This window comes from Schistocerca serialis, chromosome 4, assembly GCF_023864345.2.
Source record: "Schistocerca serialis cubense isolate TAMUIC-IGC-003099 chromosome 4, iqSchSeri2.2, whole genome shotgun sequence".
NCBI classification, from domain to species: domain Eukaryota; kingdom Metazoa; phylum Arthropoda; class Insecta; order Orthoptera; family Acrididae; genus Schistocerca; species Schistocerca serialis.
The window spans coordinates 432444972-432463830 of NC_064641.1; the positions used below are offsets into that span (position 1 = coordinate 432444972).

At 38.7% G+C, this 18859-nt stretch overlaps 1 protein-coding gene across 1 annotated transcript in view; it reads left to right on the forward strand.

Moving 5' to 3' along the window:
- The first annotated feature begins 201 nt into the window (after positions 1 to 201).
- Positions 202 to 18859, forward strand: part of LOC126474513 (juvenile hormone esterase-like) — a 104841-nt gene continuing 86183 nt past the window's right edge. The window contains exons 1-2 of the mRNA XM_050101984.1: positions 202 to 252; positions 16647 to 16754. Of these exons, the coding sequence (XP_049957941.1) occupies positions 202 to 252; positions 16647 to 16754 (159 nt within the window). The remainder of the gene's footprint in view (positions 253 to 16646; positions 16755 to 18859) is intronic.

Here is an 18859-nt window from a genome sequence, read left to right on the forward strand (position 1 = left end):
ATTAAGTATTTTCAAGAAAACTGACACTGTAGATACAGTGACTGGGTACAACGGACGCTGTACGCCTTCGCTTTCTCCCTCCACCTGTTAACTAGGTAACCTTTGTACAGCGACTTGCTTACTGGAGACGAGGCTAATACTTCGTGCTGCAGTTGTAAGGCAGTTGAGTCTCGGAGTACAGCAGCCCGGCGTCCAGTCCAAATGTCTCCTATGTGTGTTCTTCTGCTGTTCTTGTTGGTGGTCACGGTCAAGGTAAGTAAATTCCTACCTTCAGCGGTATTTCACCGACGACAATGTTTACTTTGAAGATCAGCAGAGCAATTCAAGAACAATCTGCATTAATATCAACAAGCCGCTCTCTTCGAAACGAATTTAGATTTGTAGAACCCTTGAGTGTAAAATGAATCTTTACAGAACTATGGTTTGTAAAGGCCTTTATCGATTAGACAATAATATTCCCGTATTCATTGTATTCCCTCTCTCCTGATTTGCATCAATGAGCTTCTGATACGTGTCCGCAAGTATTGAATATTCATCAGTCAGTTTGACCGTTCGAAATGCCGGGTCTCAGTGTGGGCATACGCCTTGTCTCAGTTATTTTCGTTGCTAAAGGGTGTGCTATCAGCTTTCGAATCTCCTCATTCTAAAACATGTATTATTTTCTCCAGTTTTAACCAGTCTGAAGTCCCACATTTATGTCTCGTGTCAGAATACCCTTTTTTTAAATGTAGGACTACCAGCTGCTTCTAATTTCTTTTTACTCCAACGAAATGCCTTAATATTCTGGCTTATCGATGTTTTACGCTATACTGTAGTATTTACGGAGAAAAAATACTTAGTCAGTATGTACCACTAAGTTTTAAGTCGTTAAACCCGTACTAAACGCCTCAGTGTTTTTAATCTTGGTTCCTGAACGGTGGGTTACAAGAACGTCTACTTGTACTCCTGTTCCTTCCTTCGAATTTTTCTAACGTTTCCTTACGATTAGTATAGTTTTACATGTGAGCAAGAACTAAGAAAAACAAGGCAGGTAGTCGGCTCGGCATTGATTGAAAGATTAGTTGAGTGTCGGGTGTCCTCGTAAGGGGTATCGTGCCAGATTTTGTCCAACTGGCAAGTTAGATGGTGAAAATCCCGAGCTGGTTGGAATGCCCTGCCCATAATGCTCCAAATGTCCTCAACTGAGAAGAGATCCGGCGAACTTACTGGCCTAGGTAGGGTTCGGCAAGCGCGGGAACCAACTCTTGTCGTTTGCGGGCGGCTACCATCTTGGAGAAATGTAAGCCCAGGATGGCTTGACATGAAGGGCAACAAAACGGGGCATAGAATATAGTCGCCGTACTGCCGTGATGAGAGGATACCGCGGATGAGAACGAAAGGGATCCTGCTACGAAAAGAAGTCTCCCCAGACCTTTACTCCCAGCTGGCGGGACATATGACTGGCGACAGACTGGAATCCCTCCTCTGTTTGGATCGTCCCCAGACACATCTTCGACCTGGAATCTCAATGAATGGAAGTAAAATTCCAGTTAGTGATGAGTCACGCCTTGAACTGAGTCCCAGTACCAGTGGAAGTGAAATTAGAACTTTGATCTTAAACGTAATTGTAAAATATACCTCAGTATTGTGTGTACTCGTACATGCTTGTAATATATATGTTGTTGTTGTTGTGGTCTTCAGTCCTGAGACTCGTTTGATGCAGCTCTCCATGCTACTCTATCCTGTGCAAGCTTCTTCATCTCCCAGTACCTACTGCAACCTACATCCTTCTGAATCTGCTTAGTGTATTCATCTCTTGGTCGCCCTCTACGACTTTTACCCTCCACACTGCCCAATACTAAATTGGTGATCCCCTGATGTCTCAGAACATGTCCTACCGACCGATCCCTTTTTCTGGTCAAATTGTGATCGGATGGTTCTTCGAAAAATAACAACTTTGTAGTCCTTTGCAAAAGTTAAAATTCACCTCAAGTTTCTTTGTTTATACATGTAGGAGATACAGTCTTGTGATGCTGGATGAACTTCTTTGAAGCACGCTGCATAAACCCATTCACCAAAAAGAACATCTTTGTTTCAACGGCTCCATTTGTCATACGACGAGTAACAATAATCTGGAAGAGTGTAAACGGTTTTGCTTTAGTCACAGATTACCTCTTCCATACTGAATCGCTCGCGACCCCTAGCCATCAACAAGTTTTGAGCTGTTAGTCGGAATTTAACCTTTAGTTTTTTTACTAGATTACTTGCAGAAACTTGTAGACTCTGATGGTGTAAATCAATATAATTTTCCATTAATTTAATTGGTATATAAAACACATTTCAATCAGCAACTGAACGACTGTTGCTAAGCGAATGTAAATATTTAGTCAATGTTAGCCATGTGAATTACATTACGGTATCTTTTATTAATATTATTTCCAAATTTTAGTTGTTAGTAACCTTTGAAGAAAAGAGAACCACTTGCATGAATATCAAGAGCTCAGATAGAAACCCAGTTCTAATCAAAGAAGGGAAAGCAGAAATGTGGAAGGAGTATATGGAGGGTCTATACAAGGGCGATGTCCTTGAGGAAAATATTATACAAAAGGAAGAGAATGTAGATGAAGATGAAATAGGAGATATGATAGTGCGTGAAGAGTTTGACAGAGCACTGAAAGACCTAGGTTGAAACAAGGCCCCTACGAGTAGATAACATTCCTTTAGAACTACTGACAGCCTTGGGATAACCAGGCCTAACAAAACTCTACCATCTGGTGAGCAAGATGTATGGGACAGGCGAAATACCCTCAGACTTCAAGAAGAATATAATAATTCCAGTCCCAAAGAAAGCAGGTGTTGACAGATGTGAAAATTACCGAACTATCAGTTTAATAAGCCACGGCTGCAAAATACTAACACGAATTCTTTACAGACGAATGGAAAAACTGATAGAAGCCGACCTCGGGGAAGATCAGTTTGGATTCCGTAGAAATGCTGGAACACGTGAGGCAATACTGACCCTACGACTTATCTCAGAAAATAGATTAAGGGAAGGCAAACCTGCGTTTCTAGCATTTGTAGACTTGGAGAAAGCTTTTGACAATGTTGACTGGAATACTCTCTTTCAATTTCTGAAAGTGGCAGGGGTAAAATACAGGGAGCGAAAGCCTATTTACAATTTGTTCAGAAACCAGATGGCAGTTGTAAGAGTCGAGGGGCATCAAAGAGAAGCAGTGGTTGGGAAGGGAGTGAGACAGGGTTGTAGCCTATCCTCGATGTTATTCAATCTGCATATTGAGCAAGCAATAAAGGAAACAAAAGAAAAATTCGGAGTAGGAATTAAAATCCATGGAGAAGAAATAAAAACTTTGAGGTTCGCCGATGACATTGTAATTCTGTCAGAGACAGCAAAGGACCTGGAAGAGCACTTGAACGGAATGGACAGTGTCATGAAAGGAGGATATAAGATGAACATCAACAGAAGCAAAAGAAGGATAATGGAATGTAATCGGATTAAATCGAGTGATGCTACGGGAATTAGATTAGGAAATGAGACGCTTAAAGTAGTAAATGAGTTTTGCTATTTGGGGTGCAAAATAACTGATGATGATCGAAGTAGAGTGTATATAAAATGTAGACTGGCAATGGCAAGGAAAGCGTTTCTGAAGAAGAGAAATTTGTTAACATCGAGAATAGATTTAAGTGTCAGGAAGTAGTTTCTGAAAGTATTTGTATGGAGTGTAGCCATGTATGGAAGTGAATCGTGGACCACAAGTAGTTTAGACAAGAAGAGAATAGAAGCTTTCGAAATGTGGTGCTACAGGAGAATGCTGAAGATTAAATGAGTAGATCAAATAACTAAAGAGGAAGTACTGAATAGAATTGGAGAGAAGAGAAATTTGTGGCACAACTTGACTAGAAGAAGGGATCGGTTGGTAGGACATATTCTGAGGCAGGAAGGGATCACCAATTTAGTATTGGAGGGCAGCGTGGAGAGTAAAAATCTTAGAGACCAAGAGATGAATACACTAAACAGATTCAGAAGGATGTAGGTCGCAGTAGGTACTGGGAGATGAAGAAACTTGCACAGGATAGAGTAGCATGGAGAGCTGCATCGAAACAGTCTCTGGACTGAAGACCACAACAACAACAACAGTAACGAAACCCGGCACGCATTGCCATACCTGTGCGTATTTTTATCTCTGTATATATAAAATAGAGCGATCTGTATGTCATCTAGAATCTTTAACTCGTAGACAAATATGGAAAAACGAGAGGTAGCTCATACTGATTAGATTACATTATTTTTATTGGTATAAACGGACCAACTGTTTACACATTTTTATTGATAATCGCTTCAATGAACAGTACTTTCGGGTACGCCATTGACTATAAAACTTAATCAACTTAAAATAATTTGTAGTAATGCCAACATTTAGTGTAACGCGAGTGGATACAGAGTATTTTTTTCGTTTCCTCATTTAGAGTGCAGACATATAGAGTTTTGGAGTTCCCACAATAGAGCAAACAATATGTAGCTGACCATGGGAAAAATATTGGTTTTCTAAATTTCATCCAGCAATGCACAGTGACTCCCCTTGAGCTTTGTTGGCTATCATTGTGAAAGCAAGACGCACAGGAAACTGTTGCCGTTTGAATGTGAAAGGCAGATTAGTGGGAACCGTGGAATGCGCGAAATCATCACATCTCTTTTACATTTGCCGTTAATTATTGTTGCTTCAGTCACATTTAGCATCAGTTTTTCACAGAAATTCTGGTTCCGTTACTCAACTTTGGCTTGCTGAGATTCCGAGAGAGCAGTATTTGTGAACCAACTTTTAACCTTATCATATGCTGTGGAATTCCAGAAGGTCCAATGAATTGAGAAATTCTATTGGATGGTTAATGGTTTGATCCACTTCTGTAACTGTGTCGATGAATCTGTATTTCCTAATCGCACCAGGAAATTTCAGATGAATCTTTTTGTTAATACGACTCATGATTCTTTGAAGCTAAGATAGCTCGCTCGTATTGTCAAACATGATTGTAGAAGTTTTTGGCGATGTTCGGAAAAACATTCTGTCCAAGGTCTTCAATTGATAACTGAAGTAGACAGTCGTTCGGTGAGAACGATATCACCTGTGTTTCAGGAGGAAACGAAAGTTTGTGGTTTCCCATATCCAAACGTGTTTCACATGTCTCCAGAGAGTCAAATTCTTCAGGCATGCCTTCAACTCGTCTACTGCTGCTTGTAAGAAGTCTGAGCAGATGTAATTTCGATGTATTGCTCACGCGCTGCCTGCGATATGTAAGGTATAAGAGAATCTCAGACCAGAGAGCAGTGTTGACTGCAGTAGGAACTGTGTACCTGTAGCAGTAAGTTGTTGCTAGCAGTCTAGTCTGGTGTATCGTGTTGGCTGGGCCGGTCGTGCTGCAGCGATGCCGGAACCTGAGCATTATTGTATAAGGTAAAAAAGCAGCCTCGCGCGTAAGTAGTATTGTTATCTCAAGTCCCATGTAAATGTTTTAAAAATGTCCTAATAATAATCTGTCTCAAAAAAAAAATTACTTTTAACAACCATTCATTTCAGTTTAAAGAATTTACAAATTTCTCCAATCCATGATCATCCCGATTATTGCAAAAGAAAAATCAGTTGTTTCCTTTCATGAATGACAAATCTATCGGCCAGCATTGCACAGGGCTGTGCCAGAAAAATTTATTGTAAGATCAGATATATATGCGTTATCCGGGGACTTCATTCAGGTAAGAATTTTTCTTCCTTTTATTCAGAATGATCTTTCAGGGCCATGACGCATCACTGCTGACATCCAAAATTTATCAGGTTAAATTCACAGTCAATTATTGAAAAGTTATAAGTGAGCGACAATTTAATTGAGAGGTTAGTTACACTGTTTTATCACCAGGTTACTGAATTTATTTTTTGTTGAGACGTTACACTAAATGTGAACGACATAATTATATTTTTTCTGTTGAGAGGTTTAGCAATTTTTCTGTTTTGAGGTTACACTAAATGTGTATATTATTTATATACATTATATTATTTTTATTTTGTGGGGAGGTTACACTTGGCGACAACCGGCCAGGATCGTATTTTTGTGAATTTCTGAGAAGTAGTAAGTTATATATCTGCTCTTATTTACTTAAATGTAGTTTGCATCTGGCGCAACGCATTTACTAATTTGTCACTCTTTCTTTCACAGATCACCGGCATTTTATTCCTCTTTGTTGTAATTATGTTTGTTCCATTTTTGCTTCGTCTTTGTTTCATTTTGTGCTTAATTTTGATTTGTGAAAAATGCCGCGAAAAACTGTAAACAGTACATCATGATGTGCAATGAGTGAAATAGCCGACTCGAATAATTTGACCGATAATACTTGCAACATTCAGTGTAATAGCGATAATCCTCTAATTACTGATAATCAGTGCGTACCGACCACTAGTAATGATTTTAATTTTAATGATGAGCAAACAAATTCAATTATGTCCACAGTAAATGTAACAACTGATGACGCGGCACGTTCTAATACAATGAACACTGCTCAGTCTGACACACTCGGTTTGCAAAATTTGCATTGTGAACAGACAAATTTTACCCACGAAGATGAACAATGTAGTCAGAATACGTCAGATTTATTTGATTCCGATGTAGTGGCCAACAGTGCACATCCGATTGGCAAACCTTTTCAAGAATCACAGAATGACCAAATGGTTATACAAAACGTGACACATACAGATACATCATCACACAGCACAGGGAATACAGCAGCTAATTTTGGCATGGATCGAGTTATAGCATTAATGCTACAACTTAATGAAAATCTCAAACAACAAATTAATGAAAATAATGATAATCTCAAACAACAACTTAATGAAAAACTAGACAGCAATTCCAAACAGTCGAATGATAAACAAGACAACAATTTCAAACAACTTAATGAACAGAACAAACAACTTAGTGAACAGATTACAGCCGTTGCCGCCAAATGTCATGATACTAAAGAACAATTACGTGAGGAAATTAAGCCTTGTGCTAGGAACAGTAGTGAAGAAATTAGATCTGTGGCACAAGAATTAAGTAATACACATGCAGCCACAACTAAATTACTTAGAGATGAAGTTTGAGCAGTCGCTAAACAATGTTCTGAAAACGCAACACAGTTACGCGACGAGTTTAAATTAATGTCAACAGAACTTTCACGCACACTGGATGCGAAAGTAGACGCGAAATTTGACCAACCCCCTACAAAACAGTGAAACGCGTTACCGTAAATTTATATAGGAACAGAATAAAGTAAAGCAAAAAGTCATGGAAACAATTACTGCACAGAGACAGGAAGATAAGCGTAGATTGTTTACGAAAGCAAAAACATACGTAGACAACAATATTGCTGCAGTATCAGACGAAATCAAACATCTGAACACCGAATTGCATGATGAAATCTCCGATCTTAAAACAAAAACAGACACACACACATTAGACTTTCAGACAATGACCAACAGACTTGAAAAGTTGGAACTAATACAGGATCCCGATGCCATCAAAGCAGATGTTAAGAAATTGAACAAAACCACACGCAAAATACAAAAACAAATTAATGCTTGTGACACTAAAAACGACGATCACGCAAAAGCACTGACTGAATATGATGAATTGGCCAGTCGTATTGACATTATCAAAAATAACAATGATATCAAACCAGACGATACGTCACCAATATCTTTCAATCAAACACCCGAATTCCAAAATTTACAGCAGACAATCAGTGAGATAGGTTCGTCCAGCAATACATTACCTAGAAATTGTCATCTTTACAGCACGAAGTGACAGAGATGAAAAATGTTTCAGCCTCTAACACGGCACAGCATACGCCACATTCCAAACATTTGTTACACCCACACAGCCAGTGTAATTTGGTAATTTACAGAGACTACGTGACTTAGAATCCGAACAGTCACAAACAAACAGATTATCATACAACCCTGAACCTGTTCATACAAACAGAGACGATAATTTTGATTACAAGCACTTTCTATCCGTGAGAAAATGTAAGGTATTTAAAAATGACAGAACACAAATACATCCTTTGGATCTGATACGACAATTTGCTTTTGTATTTTCATTAGCTTGGCCTGCAATGCAGAAACTAGAATTGGCCTGGATATAACAATTTGTTTTTGAATTTTCATCGGCATTGCCTGTAACGCATAAACTAAAATTTATTTGCAGCGCGTAATTGACCTCAGGGGATTCATTACACTTCGATGAATAAGTGCCGTAGCGTGCACAGGGCCCTGAGCCGTAGTAGTGCTATTTCCTCTCTAGTTTACTGCACTGCTGCCTTCTCTTTTACTATCCTTTATATCTATCAAAACAGTTTTTCAACTATCGATCTATCTAGGATTAGAATTGAGTAAAGGAACCCTGATATGACAAGTTTTACCTGAAAGTGACAGTTTTCATAAGAGACTCCCGAAATGACAAGAAATACCAGCATAATTTTAATAAGACAAAATTTTAATCATCAGTATGTACAAAATTTTCAGCAACCGCAAACACAGTTTGGTAACAATAGACGCTTTTCACCGCAACAGCATCAAAACCAGCCGGTTAGCGTACCTAACCAACAGTGTAGTCTGCAAGGTCAACCAAGCTTTAATGTTTCGCCGCCTACACGCATAGCGTCGGTTCCACCAAATAGTAACGCACAGCAACAAGGAAATCACTACGTACAGAAAACACACCATTTCAACTCGTATCGCAACGCACCGTATAGCAATGATTGTTGTGAGAGACGTAAAAGTAATGAGCACAGTTTTCAGTCGGTCTTACCAGCAGCAGAATCATCCACAACAGATTCTTATGAATGAACCAGACAGTCGGTATCGTCCCGAACCTAATACGTCAGAAAGAAATAACAGAACAGTACAAATAGTCGAGATGCCACAGCATCCTCCCGCAAATAACAGCACGTTAGAAAGAATTTGACTAGATACAATACAGGTTGCATCTTCCAGCAACGTAAGCCATACTTTTGACACACAGAATCTTGTTCATGAAAATGTTATTGCCTTTGACGACATCCGACACACACTTTTGCATGAAAGACAGAATCACAACGTATGTAGACAACATCGTTATCGCCTAAGCTAACTGGTCTGAACATAATCTGATTCTGGAACAACTGTTGCAAACTTTTCGTGCACAAGGACTCACAGTTAATCTTAACAAATCGCGCTTTGGCAAAACTTCCATAAAATTTCTTAGACATATAATTCCAGCAGAAGGCATTGCGCCTGACCCGGAAAAACTTCAAGCTTTACGTGACATTACTGTTCCTACGACGAAGAAACAACTACGCAGCTTTTTGGGATTAATTAACTTTTTCCGTAAATTTAGTCATTACTATGTTTTAGACACCCCTAGATTATGCCAATTGACGGGTAAAAACACTATTTGTTCGTGGGATAGCCAAGCACATTCTGAGTTTGTTAATTTTAAACATGCCTTGTTGAATGCACCACTTTCATCACACCCAGATCTTACTAGAAATTTTTTCATTGCCACCGACAGTTCTAACACAGCTTCAGGCGTACACATTTTTCAGGAAATTGAAGAAGATGGTACTACAGTAATTAAAAACATCGACTTTGCAAGTCGCATTCTGTCACCTGCTGAACGCAATTATTCTGTTACAGAACTTGAAACATTATGTGTTGTATGAGCATTTACGAGATTTCGGCATTTTCTTTATGGAAGACATACGACCGTTTACACAGATCATAGAGCTATACAGTTTTTACTTTCCGCAAAATGTACACACGACAGGTTAAACAGACGGAAACTTTATTTACAGGAATTTAATTTTACAATTGTTCACATTCCCGGTACACAAAATGTTGTAGCAGACGCACTATCCCGTTCTCTCAGCAACAATCAGCAAGACATCGCAACCAACTTCTGCAAGCAAATTTTAGCGTCATGTACATTCGACAAGTTGCATTTGAAAATTTCATTTCGTCATCATTACGAGACATAGCACAGGAGCAGAGCAAAGATAACGTATGGAAAGAAGTTAAACACCTTTGGCAAGATCAGAATAATGTTACCATTAGAAACCATTACACTGTACGCAATAACATTCTGTTTCGCCGTTCTCACCCTGACAGCAACAATTTGTTACTATGCATTCCTGACGAGCTTGTTAACAAATTAATTTGGTATACTCATTTAAGTTACGCACATTACGGAGCCATTAAATGTTTTCTTATACTGAGACAGAACTGTTATTTTGCCAACATGGAGAAACGTATTCGACGAGTTTTAGCGTCATGTAAAATCTGCCAGAAAGCTAAGTCAGACACGACTTCACATATTCCTCCGTTACATCCCATTGTACCCGTTAAATTGAGACACATGGTCGCTGTAGACATTTTTGGTCCGATTCCCAGAACTAATAGAGGTTTTTGCTACATCTTTGTCACTGTTGAACTCACTTAGAAATTTGTTACCTTCACTCCGTTACGCAAAGCTACTGCTAAATCAATTTCGAATGCACTTGTAAAACATTTTTTATTTCATGTAGGGCATGTATTGAAAGTAATTTCCGACAATGGACCACAATTTCGATCTGCTATATGGACACATATGTTACGAGCAAGAAACATTTCTCTGATCTATATATCCAGGTATCACGCTTCTTCCAACCCTTGTGAACGACTAATGAAAGAAATTGGTAAACTATGTAGAATGTACTGCCATAAAAAACATATTGATTGTGATGCACACATACTGTCATTCTAGGATGTAATTAACTCCACACCAAATGAATCTACTATGCTATCTCCGACTGTTATACTGAAAAATGTTGAACCACCCAACAAAATTAAAGAACTAGTATCTTTTCCTACATCTCGTCGACAACGCCACCATGAAACAATTGACATTGCGCTGAACAACATCAAACGTGCCACAGAGCGCCGGAGGAGACAGCAAAAACAGGTTTGTACACGCCGTGACTTTCACATGGGACAGAAGATATTAGTACATACATACTATTTATCCAACAGAGGAAAGAATAGATGCAGTAAATTTGACCTTCTATACGGAGGTCCATATAGAAATCGCAGCATTCCTCACCCCAATGTAGTACACGTCGAAACTTTGAGGACCAGAAAAAGCAAAGGCAATCACCATATCTCTAATATTAAACCCTTTATTGAATGAATATACTTTATGATTTATCACACTGTCGTGCCATTTGCAGATATTTATATGGACACTTACTGATGATTATCATATTTTTTCTTGGCAAGTGCCCGGCAAGGTAAGGTTAGCAGGTCGCTTTTCTTGTCGTTATATATCAGACCGTGCACATTTTCCATTTTTTGTGTATGTATGACTGTTTTCCTATCGAAAGTAGAATTTTTGTCTGTATGCACTATGTAATCTTTAAGATATAACAAACACCAGTTGACTTTGACATTTTTTTCTTATGATATCTCAATATCTTGACTATTCTACACTTTTTGCCACTACATTATGATACTGTGTGTACATTTTTTGCGCTTGAAAACTGTCTATGTTTTTGCCCTAATACGTTTTCTGTCATGCTATGCTGTATGCTTAATTATACCACTATAAACAAGTTTTTATCTAATGGGTATATGATTTAAATGCAAGATATTAATCCTTATTCATCATTTTCAGAAAGCAATAATGCGTACAAGAAATAAATTAAACAAACCACAGTGGATTACTATGAAATGGGAATTTCACCTTCGGAATGAATGAAAGAAAATGCAATATCTGGTCATGAAGAGTAAATGGATCAGAATTAACAAGCATTAACCAGAATATACTATACACATTGTATGATAGCAGTCTTAACTAATTATTTTTCTTTCAGAATAGGAGGCGATTGATGCAGGCTGTCAGAACTACACATCTTAGTTTTAGTGATGAAATATGCTAGAAATTAGAAACTCTATAGTATGAATAGTTGTATGAAGTAAATGGTAATATGAATAATGAATAATGAAGTGTCCTCTTTTGCAGATGATAATAAATGATGATGAATAGTTATATGAAGAATATGCTAATATGAATAATGAAGTTTTTCTTTGCAGGTGATGATAGTGATGAACTTATGGTAATATGAATAATGAAGTTTTTCTTTGCAGATGAGAATAATGATGAAGTTTATATATTTACTATTAGGTAAGAGATGCTATGTAGTTATTTAAGTATTTGTTGCAGTTACTTTTGACAGTATGTCTTATGTCGCATGGTGTAATGACTGAATGTTTTGGAAAGGACAGCTAGAGTACGTACATATTGAGTACACGTTTCATTACCTGTTAATTCGAAGTTCACTACTTTTCAGCATAATATGCGTTTCTTCTTTCAGCTCAATAATCCATTTTATATCTTTTCCAGGAGAAGCTATTCATGAAATTAATGTGCTATGAGCAGTTAGTCATTAAACCTGTTCTAGTACTTGCATTTTTTTTTCACCCATTTGTGTGCATCATTCATGAATGTGATCACATATACTCTACTTGTTTCATAACCTTGCTACAGCTGACTCATGACGAATGACGTTAGTAATCCTTATTTCCAGTAATAAGTCAAAAGTAAATATTTTCATGCCCCAGCAATTAATTACCGATATCAACGCAATGCATTGCTAGCAAAAAAAAAAAAAAAAAAATTATTACCAGTCCCAACTATTAACAGCATACAACCAAATAATGCTACCAGTTTAAGGTATATTTCTAGTCCTAAATATAATACAAATTTTTCTGATGTATTTATTCCATTATGTCTATGTATTAGTCGACCACAGACCTTGAGTAATAGTTACAGTGTGTTACATTTTAAATATGTGCTATGTCACTTGAATGATGAGTTCTGAGTAATACTGAATGATGTTTTGTAATAATGCATAAATGCTATGCCAATAATTTCTATAAATAATATTTTGTTATACTCTATAAATGCTATGCCACTAATTAACTCTTGTTTTGAATGATGACTTCTGAGTGATATTGAATAATGTTTGGTAAAACTATATGAATACTTTGCAACTGGCCAATGAGTGCCAATAATTACTATATTGTGATGACTTATGAACAATGTTCTGTAATACTCCATACATACTACTTAAATGCTGTGTAAATAGCCAATGAATGCCAATAATTATTCTAATCAGTTGATAGACTAGTGTAATGCTCAATGACGACTAGCATAAGACTTAATGTCCTTCATCTTCTGACCTAATTACCAGAAATTACCGCAATATCCGTTTGTCCTGTCCATCCTCATGATCATGGGGTACTATATTTGGTTTTTGCACAAATTCTACTTTGATGTGAGAATATGGAATCTACAAGAATGTGGTGTTGACATATCAAGCTGTCCACCACCATGAACGATGGAAATGTCATTATGGTCCTACTGTTTGGTGTACCTAATGTACTACCAAAATGATAACATTGAATATTAATACAACGTTTCAGTGTCTTGGGCACACTGATAAATACTTCAGGGAAGAGACCTTCAGATTGTCTCACTTGGTGTTGTGCTTCTGTAGAAAGATATGGGCTTTCGGTGCAACTACGTACAACCTACTGTGCTACAACCATGATGCAATCCTTCCCATTCCTTTCCTAGTTCTTGAAATATGCTAAAGACTTTTACAGTGCGTGTGCACTTCATTTCATTTGTTAATATGATCAGTCGTCCTAAATATGCTAAAGAGTTCTGCAGTGTGTGTGCACTTTATTTCACTCCATGATATGTTGTAAATATGCTAAAGACTTTTACAGTGCGTGTGCACTTCATTTCAATTGTTAATATGATCAGTCGTCCTAAATATGCTAAAGACTTCTACAGTGCGTGTGCACTTTATTTCACTCCGTGATATGTTGTAAATATGCTAAAGACTTCTACAGTGCGTGTGCACTTTATTTCATTTTTAGGGTAATCATTTCTTGTAAAATGCTAAAGATTTTTACAGTGCATGTGCACTTTTTTTTCATTTGTTAATAAGATCAGTTGTCCAAAAAATACTAAAGACTTATACAGTGCGTGTGCACTGTATGTCATTTGTTAATATATTTTGTATTGAGTGCGTGTGCACTTTATTTCACTTCATGATATGTTATGTAAAAATGCTAAAGACTTATACAGTGCGTGTGCACTTTGTTATTTGTTAATATCTTTTGTACTCATTGCGTGTACTTTTTGTCATTTTTTGATATATTCAGTACTCAGTGCGTGTGCACTCTATTTCATTACTTAATGTGTTCTGCACTTATCAATAATGTATATACTCTGTGACTGTAGACTTAGTAACTAAATAAATTTTAGAAAAATTTGTTGCTCATGGCAAGTCCAATTGACTCACCATCGCTGCCAAAGTGGAGGATTATGTAAGAGGTCCGAGCAGATGTAATTTCGATGTATTGCTCACGCGCTGCCTGCGATATGTAAGGTATAAGAGAATCTCAGACCAGAGAGCAGTGTTGACTGCAGTAGGAACTGTGTACCTGTAGCAGTAAGTTGTTCCTAGCAGTCTAGTCTGGTGTATCAGGCAATTGTGAGCAGGAATTCCCACTGTATTGAAAAGGTATTTAAGGTAAATGATGTACAGGAAGTTTTACAAAAATATTTGAATAGAAATACTTAGAATCTCTATGCAAAACATCTATTTGGAGAATTGGGTGCGCTTTATGTATTGATGACACAGCTGTTTAATTTCAGTTATACCTGCTGAAAATTACTTTTTAAGAAGAACATTATTTTCCTTGATCTAATATGCATATGAACCTGGTTTCTGTCATCAGAAAAAATTAAACCGACTTATGAGTACATGAGTTCACATTCAACCCTTAACTGACATATTATCAGAATATAGATCCGAAAATCAATAAGGTCGTGCCGAAAACATTACGCAGCCATCTCTGGTACTTATTCCCTGAAATTTTGTCTGTCGTTATTTGACGACAATATTCCAACAGCAGTTAAGACAAATACGGCTGAAATTAGGCTGCAGGTAGACGGAAATGAATACTGGATAAAGCAGGTATAATATACACCAAAAGGAATTTTCTTATTTTGGAACGATAGAGTTCCTGTTTTTCAGACTTTTGATTGAAAAATTTTACTCTGGTGAATTTCTGTGAGCACCAACTTCGACAATGACCCTTCGGCTTGGAAGACTGATTCCACTTAGAAAACTCGAAAGGGAAAAGTTCAGAAGCTGTTTGTGAACTATGTTGCGAAAGAGGTGTCACACGCATTAAAGACTATAACAGTCTCAAAAAAGATGAGAATAAGAATCAGATTGTTCAATAGGTCTTGCTGCTGAATTTAAAAAAAATATCCTACTGCTACAAAACTCTCTTTCAGGAAAAAATGTTTAATTTCTGTTTGAGTTCATCATGTTTTCATTCGATAGAGTGTAAATAAAAATGCAGTTTTCTTATAAAAGTTGCATACATTAATGGCTCAAATGGCTTTGAGCACTATGGGACTAAACTTCTAAGGTCATCAGTCCCCTAGATCTGAGAACTACTTAAACCTAACTGACCTAAGGACATCACACACATCCATGCCTGAGGCAATATTCGAACCTGCGACCGTAGCGGTCTCGCGGGTCCAGACTGTAGCGCCTAGAACCACCCGGCCACACCGGCCGGCATACACTAATTTTTCCCGTGTACCAGATAATGCTGGAAAATTCCGTGCAGAATATTGTTAACAGATGTTGGGGTGGTCTGTAAGTGTGCCCCATAACTAGTTCTTAGAATAAATAAAGGAAATCGTAAAATTACTAAAGAGTACACCACATTCAAATGGAGTTAACCATTGTATACTGTGTTCCATCTTCAACGTGTTTCGGGATTTTCTAGCATTTGTTGCTGGCCGGCCGCTGTAGCCAATCGGTTCTAGGTGCTTCATTGTGGAACCGCACGACCACTATGGTCGCAGGTTCGAATCCTGCCTCGGGCATGGATGTGTGTGATGTCCTTAGGTTAGTAAGGTTTAAGTAGTTCTAAGTTCTAGGGGACTGATGACCTCAGATGTTAAGTTCCATAGTGCTCAGACCCATTTGAACCAACTTGTTGCTGACTTTTTATATATCCTGCATTTTTTTTAAAAACTGGAACAAGATTAGGAGGCTGTAAGCATGAAAATTTTGTCATTCGAGAAATCACTTGAAGATAGGAACGGCCCTTGTAATCATGAAGTTTCAGCGCAGTCTTACGAAACGCTAGCCATGCACAGTGAAGAGCAATATCATAATGATTCATCTTTGGTAAATACAAAAAGTAATATTTGTTATAACTCGTGTATTCAGTTAACTGAAATGATGTGACGTTACTGCAGGGTGACGACGTGCTGGTGACCGTAAATGGTTCAAATGGCTCTGAGCACTATGGGACTTAACATCTATGGTCATCAGTCCCCTAGAACTTAGAACTACTTAAACCTAACTAACCTAAGGACAGCACACAACACCCAGCCATCACGAGGCAGAGAAAATCCCTGACCCCGCCGGGAATCGAACCCGGGAACCCGGGCGTGGGAAGCGAGAACGCAACCGCACGACCACGAGATGCGGGCTGGTGACCGTACAGCAGGGCACGCTGAGAGGGACCACGGCCACGAGCGGCTACAACACGTCCTACACAGCCTTCCTGGGCATCCCGTACGCCGAACCACCTGTCGGCGACCTGCGTTTCCAGGTGAATTACAAGAGTTAGGCAGATTAGTTTGTGGATCCAGATTCCGTTAAAGTCACTCTACCTGAATGTAAACAGTCAAGTGTATTCAAAATTACGGCGAATAGTTTTATAAGAAGCAAAGTAATATGATTACGTGGAATTTGACTTTATTTTCAAAGTACTGTCTTTGGCTGGCAACGCACTTACTCCAACGTTGATTCCATGACAGTAAGCATTTCTGGAAGGCTCATTTTGGAGGAGCGTTCAACTGCTCTGTCGTGGTGCTCTGAGTGTCGGGAATAGTGTCAAATCGTTTTCCTTTAAACACGGTTTTAATTTATGGGAAGAGCCACAAGTGGCATGTTGTCAAATCTGGTAAGGCGGATGTCAACTGACAGGAACAATTTTTCCCGCCAATAACAGGCGAATCAAATGCGAGGTGCGGCACGGCACGTTGTCGTGATGAAAAAGGAAGCAGTTGGACCATTCTTCTGGCCGCTTTCTTCGAGCATCTTTTGGCAAGCGTTTCAGTACGCCCCTGTAATATTCGGCGTTCACAATTGAAACGAACTCTGATAACACAATGCACACAATACAGGAAAAAAAAAGAATGAGTTTGGTCTTGATATTCGATTTTGACTGAAGTGCTTTTCTAGGGCGAGGGAATTCATTGGTTTCCCATTGAGAACTCTGAATTTTAGTCTCAGGGTGACACCCATAGCGCCAACTTTCATCTGCAGTTAAAGGTTTGGACATAAAGTCAGGATCTGAATGAAGACAATCCTTCATCTCCATGCAAACTGACACGCGATGTTGTTTCTGTTCATCACACAGAAGTCAGAGGAGCAAATTTTGCACTCACTCGTCTCATTTGAAAATGTTAATTTAAACCGATTTCACGGACTCGTACAAGATGCTAAGATCTATGGTAAGCTCTCGAGTAGTTAATCGCCTGTTTGAACGAACAAATTTTGCCAAGTTTTCTTCTGTTTTATTGGTTAATGGACGTCCCAAGTTTTGTTGGTTATCTACCGACTCATCTGTGATTTTAAATCGCTCGTACCACTTGTAAAGAGTCTTCAGAGTTCCAGCATTATCGACATACACCAGTTTCAACATTTCACGAGTATCTTCGGCTCTTTGTTTCAACTTGAAACAGAACTCAAGGCCCACGTGTTGTTGGAAAACCGTGATGCGCGACAGCCGCCCTAAACACAAGCTCATTCCAGCCTCTCTGGACGCTGACTGACAATTCAGAACGTGTTCCAAATTGGCGCTGCACACACACACACACACACACACACACACACACACACACACACACATATATATATATATATATATATATATATATATATATATATATACATGAGTTCTCAAGGGCTGAATACCCTCTACTCGCCAAAAACGCTCTGTAGACCCGGACGGTGACCGATCCAAGTGCTAGACTGGCCCAACAGCGCTTCGGTGATCTGAGGGGAACCGGTGTCTCCCTGGTATAGTATTCATAACTATAGTTTCAATTAAAAAAAAAAAAAAGAAAAGGGCTCCACTGCTCAGGATGACATCAAATTTGAACAGCATATTGTTGATGCAGGGGGAACGTCATGGAACAGATGGCATCGATAATTCAAACAAGTAGTAGTTTTGCGAGGAATGGTTCACAACTACACTCCTGGAAATTGAAATAAGAACACCGTGAATTCATTGTCCCAGGAAGGGGAAACTTTATTGACACATTCCTGGGGTCAGATACATCACATGATCACACTGACAGAACCACAGGCACATAGACACAGGCAACAGAGCATGCACAATGTCGGCACTAGTACAGTGTATATCCACCTTTCGCAGCAATGCAGGCTGCTATTCTCCCATGGAGACGATCGTAGAGATGCTGGATGTAGTCCTGTGGAACGGCTTGCCATGCCATTTCCACCTGGCGCCTCAGTTGGACCAGCGTTCGTGCTGGACGTGCAGACCGCGTGAGACGACGCTTCATCCAGTCCCAAACATGCTCAATGGGGGACAGATCCGGAGATCTTGCTGGCCAGGGTAGTTGACTTACACCTTCTAGAGCACGTTGGGTGGCACGGGATACAAGCGGACGTGCATTGTCCTGTTGG